The following is a 19,650-nucleotide window of genomic DNA, read 5'->3' as shown; positions in this document are numbered from 1 at the left end:
TGTTCTCCATATTCTGACCATGATGAAAACCATAAATAATCATCTGGTTTCTTCAACTTTTACTCAGGACCGTAAAATAAGCTTTTAAACTAGATATAAATTATTTGATATTTGTTGTGATAATTAATGACAATGACTTATATTAATATTTTTGTCATGATAACATTTTTCCCCCATTATCCAGCCCAAGGTGTATTACATGTAATAATAAAGTATTGATATGTCATGAGTTTCTTAAGATTATCTCAATTTTGTGGCCAAAAGCTTATGGGTTCCTACAATGAGTCCCATGTGATACCTGAGGAGGCCTCCAGACGGTCCAACTTGCTGACCAGCCAGTCCAGGTTGTCACAGAACAGCGCACAATTAGAGCGGTTCCCCCTGATTAGAGAAGCTGTTCAACAGAGGCACAAAAACACAAGGAAATAATTGTTAGCCTCATAGCATAATTGCCTAAGTCATATTTTATTATTTGCATAAAATGACACAGGAGTGTTAGGAGAGTAAAGTTGCACAGATATCACACAATGTACCGTAATGTTAGTTTACACGGAACACACAACATTTTAATTATATTTTTTTGTCCTTTAAAGCGTTAAAAGAGATTTTTGTACCGAGCAGCTCATAAAGAAGGTTGACGATCTCCTTCCAGGATTCTGCAGCTTCCTCCCCAGCAAATTCAGAGAAGTGGGCAGCAGTGTTGTACACGTTCAGGCGGTCGATGCACTCCAGCACGATGGTAATCATTCCCTAAAAAAGAAGCAGAAACACAAGGGGGCCGAAGAGATTATGGTTAATTTTCTGTTTGGGTTTTTTCTTTGGTGTTTGTGTTGGTGACAGTATGGTATGTTAGATCTATACTTATACATATTTACACAGTATCTACATTCAGGGTTCCTACAGGTTTCTACAAGTTAAAGTTCAAACTTTTTAAAGACTACTTAGAACAGAATTTAATGCCCATTTCACAGCCTACTTCACAGCCATACTGGCAAAAATTTGTGACTCCTGAAATATAGGAAAATGTATTTTTTATAACAGCAGAGATTGAAAATTACATACATACTGTACACAAAACTGAATCTTCTATGATCATTTCTCATCATGGGCTGCAAAATAAGCGAGAACTGGTTCCTAATTTCAATATAAGTAGAGTAGACTAATGTTATTTTCTTTCTAGTTTCGACATTTCCCAGACATATTTAAACATAATACAGTGAACAAGTTTATGGCAACATACTTTAAGGCCTACCATATCAAATTTAATACCTTTTAAAGACTTTTTTAAGGTATTAAATACAGATTTGTAAATTCAAGTCTTTTAAAATGCTTTACGACCCTGCAGAAACCCTGTACATTAATGTATATATAATAATATATGATGCAGGAGCAGATTAACCTCCTCTTGGAAGAGATTCTGACGGTTGCGGAGGGAGCGGAGCTTGGTCTGTTTCTCCTCGTGTTCCAATTCCTCCTCGGGAGGTCGGAAGTAGAAGATGAGATCCTGAAGAGAGAGGATGACGCCCTCCAGAGGAAGAGACACCGACCCTGGAGACTTGCTCTTCCCACTCAGAGAATCCAGGCCCCTGAGCGGAAACAAGTGAATCATCAACACATGCAAAAGTTTTCTTTGAATTCACTTTTAATGATAGTTCATGTTTAATAACTAGATCCTTCATGCCCACTGCCATCTGAGGCTTCAACACCTCAGTCTGATGATTCATTCTTTCTTTGTTTTCATTTTATTGAGCTGATTAAAAAAATCAATTTCCCCTAGAGTAGCAATAAAGTTAATCTGTTTCTGTATCTTTATCTGTAACTGACACTTAAACATTTAAACCTAAAGCATTTATGTGATTGCAATCTGCAAATTCATCAAAAGACTAAAGTAAAAACATGCACCTATAATGCTAACATTATCTGATGTAGATAGCTGTAGTTATCTAAAAGCACTGGTGAACTTCCTAAAACATTTGCATGACAGAATCCTCTGATCCGACAGAAGAGCTGTCTGTCAAGGATGTCTGACTCAGCAGGTGAGTGAGCTGCCAATCAACACCCACATGGCAGACGGCAGTCAGCCCCCACCTGTCACTCAAAGGAGCGACATAAACATTCCCCCACAAACAGTTGTCATTAACTAGAAAATTAGCTACAGAGACCAAAACAGTTTTTTGTACCAGGCTGTTTTTAGTTTTATTTCTACATATTTTTTAGTTTATTCTCCTCTAAAGTTATTGCTTATGATATTTATTATTATTGCCACATTCTACTGGTCGTTACAGGAAGTGCAGGTTTTGACACTTTCAGCGGGTTGTTTGGTATTTCTTTACTCACTTGATGAACTGCCTGAAGAGGCCCGTGGTGCTGTAAATCATACGAGCAGCCTGCGACTCCTCCGTCTGGGAGCGGGACACAGTCAGAGCATCGTCCATATGACCCTCCTGGTGCAGAATAACCTGGAGAAGCAAACAACATGTATTAAAATATAAATCCTCAATGTTTTACTGATCTTCACATACAGGCATCTATCTTTTTATTTTTTAACAATATCTTTATTGGACTTTGGTATACATATTATAAACATTCAGTATTTATTTGTACAGTGTTGTTTTGAAAGAAAATACACAGTCTGTACCCACAAACCACACCCACCGCTTCATATGAACAGAACTGAACATCATTCCACTCTCTTACTCTCTTTGTTAAAGGAAATTAATGGACGAATAAATGTTACACAGGACAAATAAAAACATGGATATTGAAATACTAATATATGGTACTAATATATGCACAGAAAAAAAATTTCAGATGTTGCTCATCATTCAAACACCACTCAGCAAAAAAGGAAAAACCATAGTACAATAACGTGAGGCCTGCAGTATTTTGTCCTACATTTCCTGCAAGATTTGTCCAGTATTTGTTTGTTTTTGTGGTGCCAAGCGGTGCCAGGCACAACAAACCCCACCCCTTGCACATATTGTAGCTTATTTTGGCATCGATACAGCTGGTGTCATCATGTCTATGCATGTGCTGATGTCAGCATATCAATTACCTCTATATATGTGCCAAGTTTGAAGTAGATTGAAACAAAACAGATATTTTTGTAGACATTTGAAATTTCGTCCATTATAAGTAAATGGGAGACGAAAAAACATTCAAAAAATTCATTAAAAATGTGAATTTTGACCTACTTTTCTCAAAATGGAATCACATCTATTCTGGGTCACTGGCAATCTATAAACCCAATTTGGTATGAATTCGACAAATAGTTTTGCTGCTAGACTCTAGAGTGATAAACAAACAAAGAAACAAACTGAACTAAAAACAATACCCCTTGCCTCCCCCTTCGGGGGGCGGGGGAATAAAATATAAACTACTGGTAATGCTATCTCTGTTGTACAGAATTGAGCATAGACATGGCTGAGGCTATGACGAAGAATTTGTATCTATCGGTTTTGGCTGACGGCTGTCTGAGGCAGGTACCAGAGGGCAGGATGTTGCAAAGTCTATGAATTTGCATTGTATATACATGTGTCTTATTTTGAACCTCAGAGCAGATACCTCACCTTTCTCTTCATCATTCCCAGACGAGCAGCTTTTGCATCCAGGGAGGCATATGTGAGCCACAGACCTGTGGACACATGTTGGACGAAGCACATAGACTCTCCATACTTTATCTCTGGAATGCCCATTCCCTCAACATCACGCTTCTGAGCCACCTCCACCTTCTCCTGCTCATGCAACAGGTAGACAAAAAAATCGAAAATATCAGAGCCTGTTTACAGCCAGGTCAAAACTACAGTCCAAATAAAGCTCAAAATGGCAGCTCTGACCTTTGAGACACGGAAACAGAAGGCAGAGAGTTTGGTGTTGGCCTTCTCTGGGTCAACCACCAGCAGACCCTTCTCCTCGTCCAGACACAGGTACCGGCCTGTGGTGATGTGACGGATACGGAACGACTGACCCCACTTCATGTGGCTCCCGCTCCAGCTGAAGGAAACACAGGAAAAATAACAGAAAATTATTTAGTTTTTCAGTTTATTTGTTGATCTTTATTTATTGAATTTTAGCTAGTTTTATGCAGAAATAGCTGTATATTCAATTATATATTAAGGTGCTGACTAGTTCTAGATCAGTTTTTATTTCATTTTAGTGTTAGTTTTAGTTTTTCAGGTATTGAAGAAAGCCTAGTTTTCTAGAAATTGAAAAAGTAACAGGATGAAGGAACAAAGTGATGCAGGATGAAGAAATTAAGTATGTTTTACAAAATATTGTTTTACATTTTTACATTTACAATATAGATGTATGGTCTTTTTTTTACATCAGAAATGGAAAGGAAGCTGATAAATACCAGAAGATACATTTCATTTAATTAAGTTTAATTTCAATACATTCATTACAGCATTTTTACTTTTATTACTTTCAACATGATCAGCTCACTGCTAGTTTTGGTTTTAGTTTTCATCAGTAACAATAATCTTGGACTCAACAAAGTTTCCAATATGACAAATCACTATGACTGTTAATCAGTCAGAGTTTTCCTCCAGTCTATTGCTGATGTCCAAAAATGACTACCTTCATGTCATGCAGCAAGCATATTGAAGAATATTTTTACATTCCTGCTTTCTAAAAATTAATTATAAATAAACAGTGGACATATAGAGTGTATTCTTTTTTGTATATTTATTGTTGCTTCTTTGTTGCATTCATTTACAAATTCTACGTATTGATTAACTAATTTATGTACAATGAATTCCTATGTGCTTGTGGTGTTTGTTTAATGACAAGAAAATTAAAACAAAAAAAAATTAAGAAAAAACTTAAAGACATGAGATTGTAACACAACTTTATAGTCACAAATAGGAGGAAATTGTTCTTATAATGGTAAAGGATTTTATCATTTTTGCTCCCCAACCTGCACATTTGACACATATTTAATACTATTGCAGTGAGATTAAATCACCTGATCCTCAGAGGCTCCAGTCTCCACAGGGATCGAGCCTGGCTGCACACAGCACCACCTTCATAATGAGCCATCCTGTAACACAGTCAAACCACACACAGTGAATCAAACAGCATTAGAAGAATCTGACACCGAGCTGATGGAAAACCCCCTGCTTCTTGTCCTCACCTGCGTTTTTCCTCTCCTTCCTCTGGCGTGGCGATGGCCAGGCACTCGTCCATGTGGCCGTGGAAAAGCCTGAGAACGTGTCCTCCCGTCAGATACCCTGAGTGGAAGGACACAGGAGACAATAAATATACACAGCTGTGGATTAGGAAAGAGATCACTCCGAATGTCCAGACCTGAGCCCCATTAGAGACGTCTGGAATGTCATCCAGAGGAAAATGGATGGTTGAAAGCCATCACACAAAGCTGAGCTGCTGCATTTTAGTGCCAGGAGAGGCATTAATGAGCCAACAGCAATGTGAAAGACTGATGGATAGAATAAACAAAAATGCTCATTTTACTCAAACACATCCTTATAAATAGAGTAAAAGAGCTGCAGATTGAGTAGAGCTGTGACTACATTAGCTCCATTATAAATATATATGCAGTTTAATCATGTTTAATAGTTTAAAACTCTGCTCTTTACTTAACCCACAATGACCCAATCAGTTACTGGCAACCAAAATCATCTACTGATCTAAAAGGTTTAATAACTTCTGAACCACTAATCCTATCAATACATGTAAATAATTGGTGTAAAATGCAGTTTGTCATCTTTTCATGGTCATCAGACATGACCTTAACAATATGATATCTTCTTCAACAATGATTCACCAAAAAAACCCATGTAGTTTGATAAATGACAGTGGATGGAGGCACTTGTTTTTATGTTCCATTATTGATATTTTTGTTGAAAAAGTGACTTTTTCTGTCTGTTCTTTGTCTGTTTCTGATATAATAACCCTAAACTTTAACCCATAAAGTCCCAGTGCAGCTATTGTGGCAGTTTCAAAATATTTTTTTTCTCTATATTTAATGTTTCTTAAGTAATTGATCACCATTTATTATAATGTTATCCTCTCTATTTTGCGTTTTTTCAGTGAACATGAGTTATTTTCCTATATTCAATTCACTGATCATATGGATGTTCATAAAAGCTCAGATTAAAGCTGAAGAGAAAGTGTCATTTTCAGACGAATATATCATTCACTCAACATAAAACAAGAGTGTCCGTTCACAGTTATTGATCCAACGCCATGGGTTTTACTGGTGAATCAATGTTGTAGAAGATGACAGTGTTTCCACGGTAACAACGGAGCCTCTGAACGTCCAAATGGGTCATATCTGATGACCATGAAAAGATGACGAACTGCATTTTACACCAATTATTTCAACATATTGATAGGTTTAGTGGATCAACAGGTATTAAACAGTTTAGATCAGTAGATGAATGTGCTCGCCAGTGGCTGTTTGGGTCTTTATGGGTTAATGGGAGCTTTTATAAACATCCACATGATCAGCAAATCAAATATAGGAAAATAACTGATATTCACTGGAAAAAAAACGCAAAATACAGAGCATGATATAGTATTATAATAAACAGTGACAAATCACTTAAGAAGGGGTAAATATAGAGAAACATTAATTTGGGAACTAGCACCAAGGTAGCACTGGGTCTTTATGGGTTAGCTGCTTATCAACACAGATCTGTGTAAGCTTATGCATGCAATCATGTACATAAAGGGTGTGTGTTTACTTTAAAGTCAAGAGAATGCACAATTAGTGGCTGCAAGAACAACATGTATGAAGCATGTGTGTACCCTCAGCCAGTTCACATCCAGAACTAATGGGGTTCATGTTCCACAGAGTCTGCATGAAGGAGGCATCCACCATAAGGTCTCCACTGGCATAGGACAGATGCTGAAGACAACGACAAGAACAGGAAGACAAGTGTAACTAACTGTGTGTACATGTCTGAGTCCAGTGAAATGGAAGCAGTGTGTAGTAAGCTCACCAGGTATCTCTCAGAGGATACGCTGACCAGGATGAGATCGTCACCCACCCTAACCTTTTCACCTTCTGATCTCTGCTTTGAGGCTGGATGAATTGTCCACCAACAGGCCTCACCTGCAAGAATAGGATAACAACAGAAGTGACTAAATGTCCAGGAACACTTAGGAGTACAGGAAGGACAAAGAAGCATGTTCATAAACTCAAATACTGTAATCAAAAGGATAACATCATACTATGCGGCTGTGGCTCAGGAGGGTAACCAGAGGGTTGGAGGTTCAAATCCCACACCAGTAGGTGAATGAGAGTAAATGAATAATGTTTCTAAAATGAAAAGCACTTTGGGTGCCTTGAAAAGCTATTTAATCACTTGTAATGCTTTTTAATGATCTGATCTGCATAAACCCTGTAAATATACTCCATTCAGACTTAGGACAACTGCTTCCATTTAAATTGGAAATAGACTGCAATATATTCATATCATGTAATCTAAAGAAAAAGAAGGGTTTTTTTTACCAGTTGAATCCTCTTGTAAGCCCACGTCAAAGGCCAGCTTGTCAGTGAGAGACCTGGATGTTGTCAAACAGCTCAGGTACTAGAATTAAAGTTTCCATTCAAGACAGGACCAGAGCAGTCAGTAAAATACAAATGAACGATGGTGCTGATGTTCAGATGTGAGAATGTTTCATTGTGTGGGTCTTACCATGCCTGAGTGGTGGTGTCTCAGGAGGATGGCATGACCGTACAGCAGGGTACGATGACCTCCACCTTGTGACGACTACAGAAAAGAAGAAGGACATATATTAAATATACGTCTTATGTAAATTAGATATTTGATCAAAGAGGAAGCTACATATATTCTATATATCTATATATTCTGAACTGAGTGATGAAACATTTTACTTTGGTCTTTAGGAGTGTATTTTGTTTGTGTTGTCAGTTTAATACTTGTTACTATGCTTTGGTTTATATGGGAGGAGATTTTATCATGATTTTTGTGTTAGTTTGTGTGTTGAATAAGAACCGCAGTTCCTCCCTTTGTTCATTTCACAAAATTAAAATTGATAATATTAACAAAACAAACACTAACTCACATTAGATGCAAAACTTGTGTTTTTTGTCTTGTCACATCTTGTGTCAGTTTTGTCTTGTCGTGTCTCTTACATCGTTTTCACCTTGTTACATTTTTACATCCTGATGCATATCTTAGGTTGGTTAAATAAAGTAACTGCGTGAGTAATCAGCCTTTAGTTGCTTAAATAAATAATGAATTGGTGTTTACTGTCACAATAATATCACATCATATGAACATTTTTACCGTGATAACATTCTTGGGCATATCACAAGCTGTCAGAAAACATTACTAAGGCAAAATTTTAAGCTTGTGTTTCAGGTAAATACTGGTATTCATCCAAGTTCATTTTTGTAGAAATAAACAAAGAAAACAATGAGCCTTTGCTGATATTAACCCATAAAGACCCAGTGCTACTTTTCAGGCAGTTCTCAACGGAATTGTTCTCTCTACTTAACCTTCCTTAACCATCATTTATTATAATATTATCCTTTATATTTTGCATTTTTTTCAGTAAAAATCAAGTATTTTCCCACATTTAATTTACTGATCATGTATATTTTCATAAAAGCTCAGATTAAAGTTGAGGGGTATTATATGAGAAACAGGAAAAACTCAAGAAAAAGTGACTTTTTCAGCAAATATATCAATAACTGAACATGACATAAGTGTTTCCAACCACTGTCATTTGTCCAACCCCATGAGTTTTACTGGTGAATCAATGTTATATATGATGACAGTGTTTCTATGTTCACTACAGAGCTTCTGAACGTCCAAATGGGTCATATCTGATGACCATGAAAAGATGATAAACTGCATTTTACACCAAATGTTTGCATGTACAATATGATTAGTGGATCAACAGTTGTTAAACATTTTAGATCAGTAGATATTTTTGGTCGGTGGTGGTTGTTTGGGTCTTTATGGGTTAAACATTCTGCTTTCCTTTTGTCATAATCCAGCAAAGATGCAACAAGAAATGACAATTACAGATAAATGAGCCAAAATAACAATTTAGTCCAACCAACAAGATGAACAGGAAATATCTCAGCAGGGTTAAGTACCCATAATCCATTGGAATGAGTCTGGGCATGTATGTCAAGTGGTAGCACTTTACCATTAGCCGTGGTGTGCATTATCACCGGGCTTGGTAAGGACAGGTGGTGGTGATGGCAGTGTGTGTTTTCATAAGTTCATAAGTGTGTGTGTGTGTGTGTGTGTGTGTGTGCGCGCGCGCGTGTAGGGTTTGTCCGGAGCTTTGCGGGTGTCCAGTTTCTCTGTCCCCTGGTGACAGAGGACAGAGGGCTGGACTCTCCACTGAGCTTTGTGCCAGGCTATTCTCAACCTCCTGCTCAGTGGTTGAAAGGATCATCCACATCCCACTCATGGATGTGTCAGAGCTCACCTCGCTCTTCACACCAGCTTTAGTCCCTTTATCATTAACTGAACAGGGATTCTGACATCTGCTTTTCAGAAAACCTCAAAACATGACTAATGGTTTTTCTACCCTTTCAGACCTTTTCATACCAGACATTTTGGTTTGTCAAAGCACACAAAGCACAGGTGTAGCTGATTACACGGCTCTCTATAATTTAGTTACTCCTGAAGGCTATCCCAGTGAACCAACACACACAAATCTGAAGTCTGAAACTTCGGCATCTTAGTAGGATGGAGCTGTTTTCAGGGAGGGTGATGATTTTTTAAGGTACAGGTTACAATTCATCTATACATTGATGTTGTCTCATTTTAGGATTGCATGAATATGACTGAGAATTCTTATTATCTATAGTATCTACACTGTATTTTAATATTAATTTTCTTAATATAATAAAATATGTATTTTAAAATAATATAATGTATAACCAGATAAGGCTGTTCTTTATATTTAAAAAAAAAAGGAATAAAAATGATTTTGTCATCGAAGACTAACAGAAACAATGTGCTGAGACAACAGTCAGAAAACAACATCAAGCAAGACAATACAAATGAAAGAGGCACTGTGATTGATGCGCTTGAGATATTTCTGCATGAAATGCAAATGAATGTTGCATTGTCACAGCTGCAAATTCAAAAGAAAGTTAAGTCATACTAGTGTGATTCTGAAGTGCATAAAAACCTGATACTTTAGTAAAACAAATCACTTTTATTGCATTCAGTTTCGGCATAAACATACTAACAGATTAATGAAGAACAAACAACTGATTTTCTCAGTCCAATCACCACTTTACCCAAGGCTAAAAGGCTAAAAGGATATGAATCAACACATGTAAATGACACAGGACTCATCCACTGGGTAACAGGACAGGAACAACAACAATTGCCAGGTTGGTTGGGACACATGTTACAGGAAATAAGACATGTTAGTAGACATACCCATTTGTCCAAATCGACTGCCTGCTTGGCAGAGAGCAAGGAGGGAAGGGGTGTCAGATAACAAGGAAATCATATATATAAAATAGAGTCAAATAAGAGCAAAGGATAATTCCATCTACAGACGTTGACAGACTGGAAGCCAAAGCAGTGACTGCAGTAATGTTGCAGTGAAACACTAATGCAGACTAGGGCTGCACAACAATGGAAAAAACTGGCTTTGAAATATTTCAGTGACATGCATTTTGATTTGAAATGAATTAATAACAACTGAGGGATTGGTTGGGTTGAGTATTTTAAAAAGTTGAAAAATAGTTTTTCAACTAATTGGTGAGCAATGTGATTTTGGAGGGAAATCAGACATTTTAATTCACTGGTTGAATCACAATGGAAACACTTTGGACAAACTATCTTTATTGGTCAGATAATGCAATTACGTTTATGTCAGCTTAATTTTCAGTTTTTCTCCTGTTGCTCACTCCTTTTCGATTGTAGTTGAGTTAATTTGCCACCACCATGTGACTGTTGTATTAATATATGATGATAACGCTGAAATGAAATACTGTGCAGCCCTAAGGCAGACTCACCAAAAAGAAACAACCAAAAAACAAAGATAAGATTACCTTATGTAATAAAACAGAATGTAAAAGAACAATCCCTCTACCCTCAACCTTTATCTCAACTTCAGCCTGCGTGATTAATGTCTTACCTCGGTCAAATCCACCGTGTTGGCCAACATCTCCTGCAGAGCACGTACTGACAGGGACTGCTCCAGAATAAAGGTACATATGGCCAGGTCCGGGGGCACATTCTGGACAGGACACACACAAATGTTACTGTATTAATAAAAAGAAACAGGAGGTTACACGTGAGGGGAAGGTGGGCGGCATCTTACCTGAGCGTTTGATGTGGTTTCCAGGAAGCAGAGACGGTTCCCGAAGCCCTCGCAGGACAGGCATAGTTTAATCTGCTCCTTCAGGACGGACGCAGTGCACTGCAGAACCACCTGGTCATCCTGCAGCCGTGAAAAAATAAAACAGTTAGGCAATGGTTTTGTTTATAGGCTCTCTCTTTTTGAAATCCATGGCTTGTGCACCTGCTACTCATATGGAATCTCAGCCAGAACCTTGCTTTCATTTCCTTCCTTTACACTGTTTTGTATTTTGTTTTTATGTCTTTTCATGTGCTTATCATGTAAACCCCTACACCAAGACCGATGTTTTTTGTTTCTTTTCAGGGAGTTTTTTATATTGTTTTTTCTCCTCTTTTGCTATAGCATTGGTGTTACATCGATGAACACTTTACTATACTGTCGTTTCATGACTAAACTAAACTAAACTAAACTACTGCATGAGAGTGTGGGTGCTTGAAAAGGGTGGGTATTTTTGGGTTTGTCTTACAGTAGAATGCGTTGTATTACTTGCTACACGTGTTACGCATCATTCTTTGTGCCTGGGCCCCTCTCAAAAAGCTCTTCATCTTCCCAGGGTGTCCCACTTTCACAAAATGTAAATGCAAAAGTTAATGTTTTTACACTTGGTACTTTTTAATAGATATGTGAAGAAATGAAATAAAATGAAATGAAGCAATTTCACAGAAGACACCTTGCAGTCATGGATGTTTCAAATTGACACATTAAGTTGTAATTTTGTTGGCTTCATTTTTACACAGATTATTTTATTGTTATGACCAGAAAGTGACCTCACAGATGGACAGGCTTTAAAAAAAAATCACTGTAGTGGTTAAAACATCACCTTATATTACAAATTTAATGCTTTGTTACAATTCCGTCTTATATACAATGCTCTTTCTTCTTTCTCAAACTTGGCAAATAAAATTCACTACAAAGCAAAGATTCTCTTCCCAGGCACAACTCCATTTTTTCTTTCAAGGAGAAAAGAAATGGAAATCAATAACAAAGGAATTAGCTTCTGTTGCATGTCATTCCCCACTCGCTGCCCTTGTTTCCTGTCTCGTCTCTACAGTGATGAGACCTCCAACCCACAAACAGCTGTATCACAAATATTACATAATATTCTTCCAGCTGTTTCTTAAGGTAATTGCTACTATTTTGTGAAATTGTAAAAATGATGTTCATTCTTAGTTGTTCCATCCTGTAATCATTATATAATTGGTGAAAATACCAATTATTATGTTAAAAATGTACAGTAAATGGCTTAAAGTACGAAAAATCAGTTAATGTATCTGAAAATTACTGTTAAGTTTGTTATTTCATGGCTATAAAATTTCCGAAATCAAAGTCAATCACAATCTAAATGGTTTCACAAGTTAGAACAAGTCTAAGTATTTAATAGTTTGATGTCATCGAAGCTGAAAACTCTGCTTCTCCAAGACAACATATACCCTAGTGGAGTTCAGGTGGACTTGGTCTCAGTCTTAAATCAAAGATCAGAATCTTGTTCCTCTACTGTGATACTATGCAAACCAAGGTTTTAGCTTGTAAATGGATAAGAAACAAGATTCTGTAGTTTTAGTGTTTCAGCTAATAAATAATGCTACTACTTTCATAACTTTAGTCTGTGTACAGAGTAGGGTATACATAAAAGTGGCATAAAATGAATATTAAAAAAATCATTAATTGTAATTTTATGCACTACAAAAGGAAATCTCAAGTAAAAAAAGCCTTGTTTGTTTCTTTTCTTTAAAGCATAATGCAAATTTCCCTGTTGTGAGACAAATTAAGGATTAATGCATTTTATTCATTCATTCATTTTCTAAACCTGCTTTAGCCTCACTAGAGTCATGGGGGTCACTGAAGCCTATCCCAGCTACTTATGGGCTAAGGCGGGGTTCACCCTGGACATGTCACCAGTTCATCATAGGACTGACATATAGAGACAAACGATCACTCTCACATTCACACCTATGGGCAATTTAGATTAACCAATTAACCAATCAGTGCATGTCTTTGAATGGTGGGAGGATAATGCATTTTACATGGAAAAAATATGAGTTACATATTTCAGTAAAACATTTAACCAGTAACAACCGACAAATATAGAGTACATATTAGCCTAGCAGAGAAACAAGATTTCTCAATTTAAGGATATTAAAGTTTATCTTAAATAATGTTTCTTGTGCTTGTTCATTTTTCAGGTCTGGTTTGAAACTTTGTTGCATTGCAAATTTTGCCTATTCAACTGGCAGATTTTTTTGCTTAATAGTATTTGGATTCCTTCAAGTTGGGCTCTTACTGCAATGTGTGCAACAACTAATTACAAACTAAATATCATTATTATATCAATCACATCTGGCAAAAAAATAAAGGTTTTCAAAATGATCTGCACTGATTTAATCTCAACTGCTCCAGTTCAGAACCAACTCCTCTCAATGATTGGGAACACGATAAATACACAAGTCACTTCCACCAGTAGAATGCTAACAGACAGTAATTTGTTGCAGCAGTCAAAGCCTGGACCCTCCAGAGGCTGGTGTAAATACAGCGATAAACACCCCCTCCTCTGTGAAACCCACACCTGACACTCGGCATTCTCAGCTGTTCCTTCTACTCTGTCATTATGCAAGTAGATCCATCCCTTTAACCTGCTTAATACTCCTCTCTACAGTCTTGGACGCTTTCCGGACTCTTCCTTCTTCTTGTCTGGTGAATAATGAATCACTGTCTTCTCCTTCTTGACCTCATCTCCGTCTTGCCCCGGTGATTCCACACCTCGGACGTGTTGTGACTTTGCATAACGTCGGCAGACACTTGGGAGCAAGGCAGAGGGCAACACAGCAGCGAGCATGTTGTGTTTATGGCACATCGCAGGAAAATAGAAAGTGAAGCGGTGACCAGTGACCTCATAACACGTCCTCCTCTCTTTCTACCCAGAGGCCTCTAGTGTTTCTTTGGCTGAAGCGTGTCCCCTCTCTTCCTTTGGCTGGGCTATCATCTGTCTCTCCTCAGCCTAGAAATGTCTCCTCTGTCCTGTCCTCGTGTTCCCTGCTTTGGACTCTGGAAAGTGGAGCAATGTGCCCTCTCTCCTTCACTGCAGACATTATTACAAATATAAAAAAACTAAAACTAAAACTGAACATGTACCAAGTGTTTTAGCAAAAATGATTCGCAGCATTGGCTCTGTTGTCTCTAACGACAGGAGTCTTTGTGTTTCAGGACTGATTGTTATAATGAAACCAGGCATAACCACAGAGAAGTCAAAAAAACAGGGAGAACATTTAGCTGAATTGCAGTGAGCGAGGCTGAACTGGGCTGCAGCGGTCATGTTTTCAGGACAGAGCAAACAGACTTGGTCCACAGTGCCCGTTTAGGAGGCAGTGGTGAGCCTCTGGGTGTCTAAAAGCAGACTGAAGTCACTCAGCACTCCAAGACAGGATGTGCGATCAGATGACAACTCTACACAATATATGATCATAACACTATACACCAGGCAGCAGCTTCAATCACCGCTGTAGAACAGATCAAAACCTCATAGGAGGGGGGTTGATACCTCATCCATTGGACAGAGAAAGACACTAAGAGAAAACATCATGTTATTTATATTTTTTCGATTTTTCACATTAAAATGTACTGATGAATATGATAAATAAATCACTGATTCCTTGATGAAGTATTGAAGAAATTAATTTAACCATATAGACATTAAAGGAGTGATATTTTGCTTTTTTAAATGGAATTATGCATTTTAAAACATTTCCCTGTGGTCTACATAAACTGTAAATGCTATGCTTGGGTCTGAATTCTTGATTAATTCAACTCCAAAGGTCCCTGTTCAACCCTATTTCTGACAAATGACATGAGAATGGTCATTTTGAGCACTGGCCCTTTAAATGTAAATGAGCCACTTCAGGCCCTACCCCCTCCAGGTTGTTGACTGGGCTTTCTGTCCCATTGAGTCACTTGAGTTCCTTAATACAACCAACAACTGAACAGTTTAGGTAATCGGCTCGAAATTTGGACATATTTTCAGGTTTTACTACAACCGCTGCTGATGATAAATAATTATGTTGTACTCTGAGAAATATTCGTCGGAAGTCTTGACCTTATATGTGCAAATGTCGTGACGTAACTAGTTGTAAAATGTAACAAGTTAAGAAGGAATTGAAACGGGTTGTAGAAATCCACTCAATTTTTGCCGGAATGAATATAAAAATAGCTTTGCAGCACCTGGAGGGTTCAAATTCAAACTTTACGAACAGTTGGGTCCAAATACACAAATAGATGAACCAAAGACTAATAAAAGTGGTTTTAGCAAAATATGACCCCTTTAAAGGGGGCAATTTGTAATATTTCTAATATTTTAAAGTGAGGAAATACCAGTTTTGTTAAAGATCACAATGCATTATATTGTAGAGATATCTACAACATTCATCATGCAAACCAGCTAAGCCATAAATACATAATAAGAATTAGGAAACAACAATGCAACATTTTTGGAGTCTGTTGATTCCAATAGAAAGCTACACTGTTTCCGATAAAGTTGGAATAAAGTATTTTTACTCTTCTCATGTAACGATTGTGACGATATGATTTATTCTTGACAGATAAAGTGTAACTGGGACTAAGTATGTGATCATAGCACCTGGTCAAAGGTGATTACTGATGTGTATATATAGGAATAATAAGAGGAAAATCTCTGCAAAATAAATCCAACTTTATGGGCAACAGTGTAATTACTGGTGCTTAAGCCAAAAAATAATTGCAGGCTTATGTGTTACTTCCACATTATGTGGTCCTTTGCACATGCAGACTAAAGCTGCTTTACATGTGGACTAGCACCTCATTCACTAACTCTGCTTGAATCATTTGCCACACAAATTGTCCAATGCAGTGACGTCATTGATTTTAACGACGTAAAACCTTCATGTTATAAAAACTAGCCCTGCAATAAACGGGCAACATGTACAGGTGTGACCCCCCTTCACCTAATGGCACCTGGTTAGGCACCTGTACCTCTTGACCCTTCAGTTCACAAAATTATTGAATGGGTATTAGACAAAAACTGATAATAAACAGAATCATTTTATACCTATTTGACATTGTAGGGGTCTGTTAGCAGTTCTCTAGGATTTTCTTTTATCATTGGTCTCCATGGGGGAAAAGGTGTTTGGGTTGCATGAGATTTTTGCATTTGTGCAGAACTGTGAAAACTGATGGAATTGCATGAAGTCTGAGCACTGATCTAGTATCCACCTGTGATTATACATCCATGAGATAACCCATGAAGAAGAAGAAGAAGAAGAAGAGGAAAAAGAAGAGGAAGAAGAGGAAAAGGAAAAGGAAGAAGAAGCGGAAATAGAAGAGGAAGAGGAAGAGGAAAAAGAAGAAGAGGAAGAAAAGGAAGAGGAAGAAGAGGAAGAAGAAGAAGAAGAACTGCTGTTTGTGCTATACATCCATGGTTGATGCTGATTAAAACTGCAGGAATGAACTTCTACTTTGCTGCCAGCACTTCAACGTACAAACCCACAACAACATGATGAAGCCGTAAACAAAAACACACAAAGATACACTCTTCAGGATGTAATATGTCGATTACCAACTACCAGTCTCCCTTCAAAAAAGACAACTACTACTGCAGGACTCAACATTACAGGTAAAATTACTGTTTTTGTCAAGACCTTATGGTTTCAGTTCATGTCTGAGAACAAGATAAAGGTCAAGTTTGTTCTGTACAAACTGATCATCTTCAGCAGTTTAGAAATAGACATCGACGCCACACCTTTCTGTTCAGATGCTGCCCCCCTCTGTTGAGTTTAGGACTTATTCTTTCAATACTAACCTTACAATTTAGTCCTTTAATGACTTGGATCTGAGGACAATTCACACAAATGACAATCACAGCACAAAACAAAAAGAATCACCTATTTTATCTAAAAAAATAAATAAATAAATAAAATATAGCACCTTGTTTTTAATTTTACCTTGTATTTATCCTTTATTACCTTATTTATCCTTATATGTTGTACATATTTCATATCTGTAGTATAAAGTTAGGTTTTGTATATTTTAGTAGCATTTATATGTTTAATGTTTTCTCTTTGTAGTTTTTGTACATTGGCAATATTCTTCAGTATTTTGTGCAATATTTTTATATAGTCTTTTTGCACTTTAAGTGTTGGCTACTAAAACAGAAACAGACCTGCTAAACGGATTTTCAGTGATCCTGCAATAGTGACAATAAAGATCTATTCTATTCTATTCTATTCTATTCTATTCTATTCTATTCTATTCTATTCTATTCTATTCTATTCTATTCTATTCTATTCTTTCAAGACATATTACAGAGTGCTTTCAGAAACAATAATAAAATATAGAATTAATACAATATTACAGGAGTCAACGTTAAACACAACGAGTAAAAACTTAAGTACTTAGTAACTGGAAGCTCCATCATCATGAGTCATTCCTAGAGCTACCCCGAATTTTCCGGGCTTAATGAGTTAAGTAATGCATCATGTTCAGCACAAGAACAAGCCTAGAGAGAATGGTTTGTCATTTGTAAAGCGTTTGGTGGAACAGACGACCACATACACCTCAGTCAGCATTAACTGTCACTTAAACGGCACATAGCTAGACCTGTAAATCCATGCTAAATGTTAGGGCAAACAGATTTATTATAGTACTATAGAGCAGTGCCCTTCCAAGAGTCATGCTGTGTGAAGCACATCTAATTTAACCACGTGAAAAGCTGACTTGGAGACCCTACAAACCCTTAGGCTTACTCACCCTTTTATTAATAGACACAGCTTTCCGGATTTGAGAGATGTGCACTTGACACTTTATTGTAAGCCAACCACAACTCGTGATTATTTGTTAATCTGGCATTATGGTATCTGATGGAGCTAAAGCAGGTATTTTGTGAACGCTGTGCTGTGCTGGTTATTGCCCGCCTAAACCCCTGAAATCATACTGAAGCAGGGGGAAAAGATGTGTAAGATGAAATGCATTTGACGTCAGCGCTGTGGGTGTGGGGTTACAGCCAAGCCATGTTTGGACTTAGTGGACTAAAGGGTCTACGTAGATGTTCAGGGTCAGAAGGAGTGGCAGAGACAATTGGAAGTAAACTGACAGACAGCTACATAAACAAACAGTCTAGTGAGCACAAATAGAGGTGTGTAATGTAGCAGAGATTCGCAGCCGGAGGCGCAGATAGTGTCTGAAAGCAGACACCTTTGTTTATTCTCCTGGGCAGTCTGATGGTACACATGAAGACAGAGGCAATCCAGGGTTTCCCCAGACAAATCAGGCACGCTGCCCGATCGAAACCAGAAGCAAATACGCAAACATAAACAAAATGGTACGAGATTCCCCCCCTGTCCGATACGCTCATACTCTCCTGAAGCGAGGGCGCTGAGGTGTAACTTTACAACTGTGAACACACTGCACCGCTGTAGTTTGGTAGATTAGTTTCATGTGAGTGTTTCAGGTTTTTAATCGAGAACGTTCCTTCAGATTTGGGAGCCAGATGGGACCACGGAGCCAGTCTGTCTAAAAGCGACAAAGATCACATTGGTTTATTTGATGAGACGCGTGGAACATTTCTTATGTCATTCTATGATGGGCAGTGAACACCTGCAATTTTACATTGGCATGGAAAAAAGCTGGGATACATTTTTATAGCTGCCAATCAGGTATAAGAACCCGTCTGTGCAAATACTGTATGATATAAAAGTGTGTTTTTAATCCCTTAACCAATGTATTATTGTATTATTTATGACTGAAATTTCAACTCAATTTGACAAAAAAGCACAACTAGCCATTAAATATACACAACTATCAAATATTCATAAATATATGACGTGTCAATTTGGTTATTTTAGTATCATAATACAAAACAAATCCTGACACAAGATGAAACATGGGGGTAGCAGGAAAAGTTGTTGGCTGATGGGCCCTTGAGCAACGCACTTAATCCCCCATTTGCTCCCCGGGTGCCTGCTATGGTAAGCCTGTTGCTCCTAGTTTGCAGTGTGTTGTGTTCCTGCATGTTCTAGAGATGGGCTGAATTTCAGTGTGTGGTAAAAAAGTACTATATACTGACAGTAAAGCATCTTAACCTCCTAAGACCAAGCTATGGGTTTTCTGGCCACATTTGTGGACAAGAATTTCATAACTTTATAAAAAAAAAAGAAAACTGTCCACCATAAAGGACATTCCATAAAAATTACAAAAAACTGCATCTGAAAAAGCTGTTGCATCATGATGTTTCCAATATAGGCACTTATTTAATAAAAAAAAACAAAAAAAGCTTGTAATTTGCTGACATTT

General features: G+C 37.5%; 1 protein-coding gene across 1 annotated transcript in view; it reads right to left on the bottom strand.

Moving 5' to 3' along the window:
* ryr1b (ryanodine receptor 1b (skeletal)) overlaps nt 1-19,650 on the bottom strand; it is a 134,110-nt gene that overhangs the window by 88,165 nt on the left and 26,295 nt on the right. The window contains exons 3-17 of the mRNA XM_030151938.1: nt 11,299-11,418; nt 11,113-11,214; nt 10,407-10,427; nt 7,665-7,739; nt 7,478-7,556; nt 6,966-7,078; nt 6,772-6,871; nt 5,135-5,231; nt 4,967-5,041; nt 3,837-3,993; nt 3,570-3,734; nt 2,338-2,459; nt 1,400-1,586; nt 615-750; nt 299-394 (exon numbers count right to left, since the gene is read on the bottom strand). Of these exons, the coding sequence (XP_030007798.1) occupies nt 299-394; nt 615-750; nt 1,400-1,586; nt 2,338-2,459; nt 3,570-3,734; nt 3,837-3,993; nt 4,967-5,041; nt 5,135-5,231; nt 6,772-6,871; nt 6,966-7,078; nt 7,478-7,556; nt 7,665-7,739; nt 10,407-10,427; nt 11,113-11,214; nt 11,299-11,418 (1,645 nt within the window). The remainder of the gene's footprint in view (nt 1-298; nt 395-614; nt 751-1,399; nt 1,587-2,337; nt 2,460-3,569; nt 3,735-3,836; nt 3,994-4,966; nt 5,042-5,134; nt 5,232-6,771; nt 6,872-6,965; nt 7,079-7,477; nt 7,557-7,664; nt 7,740-10,406; nt 10,428-11,112; nt 11,215-11,298; nt 11,419-19,650) is intronic.

The sequence above is a fragment of the Sphaeramia orbicularis genome, chromosome 13 (assembly GCF_902148855.1).
Source record: "Sphaeramia orbicularis chromosome 13, fSphaOr1.1, whole genome shotgun sequence".
Taxonomy (NCBI): Eukaryota; Metazoa; Chordata; class Actinopteri; order Kurtiformes; family Apogonidae; genus Sphaeramia; species Sphaeramia orbicularis.
Note: the sequence above shows the minus strand (reverse complement) of the source record. Positions and strands in the feature narration are given on the sequence as shown.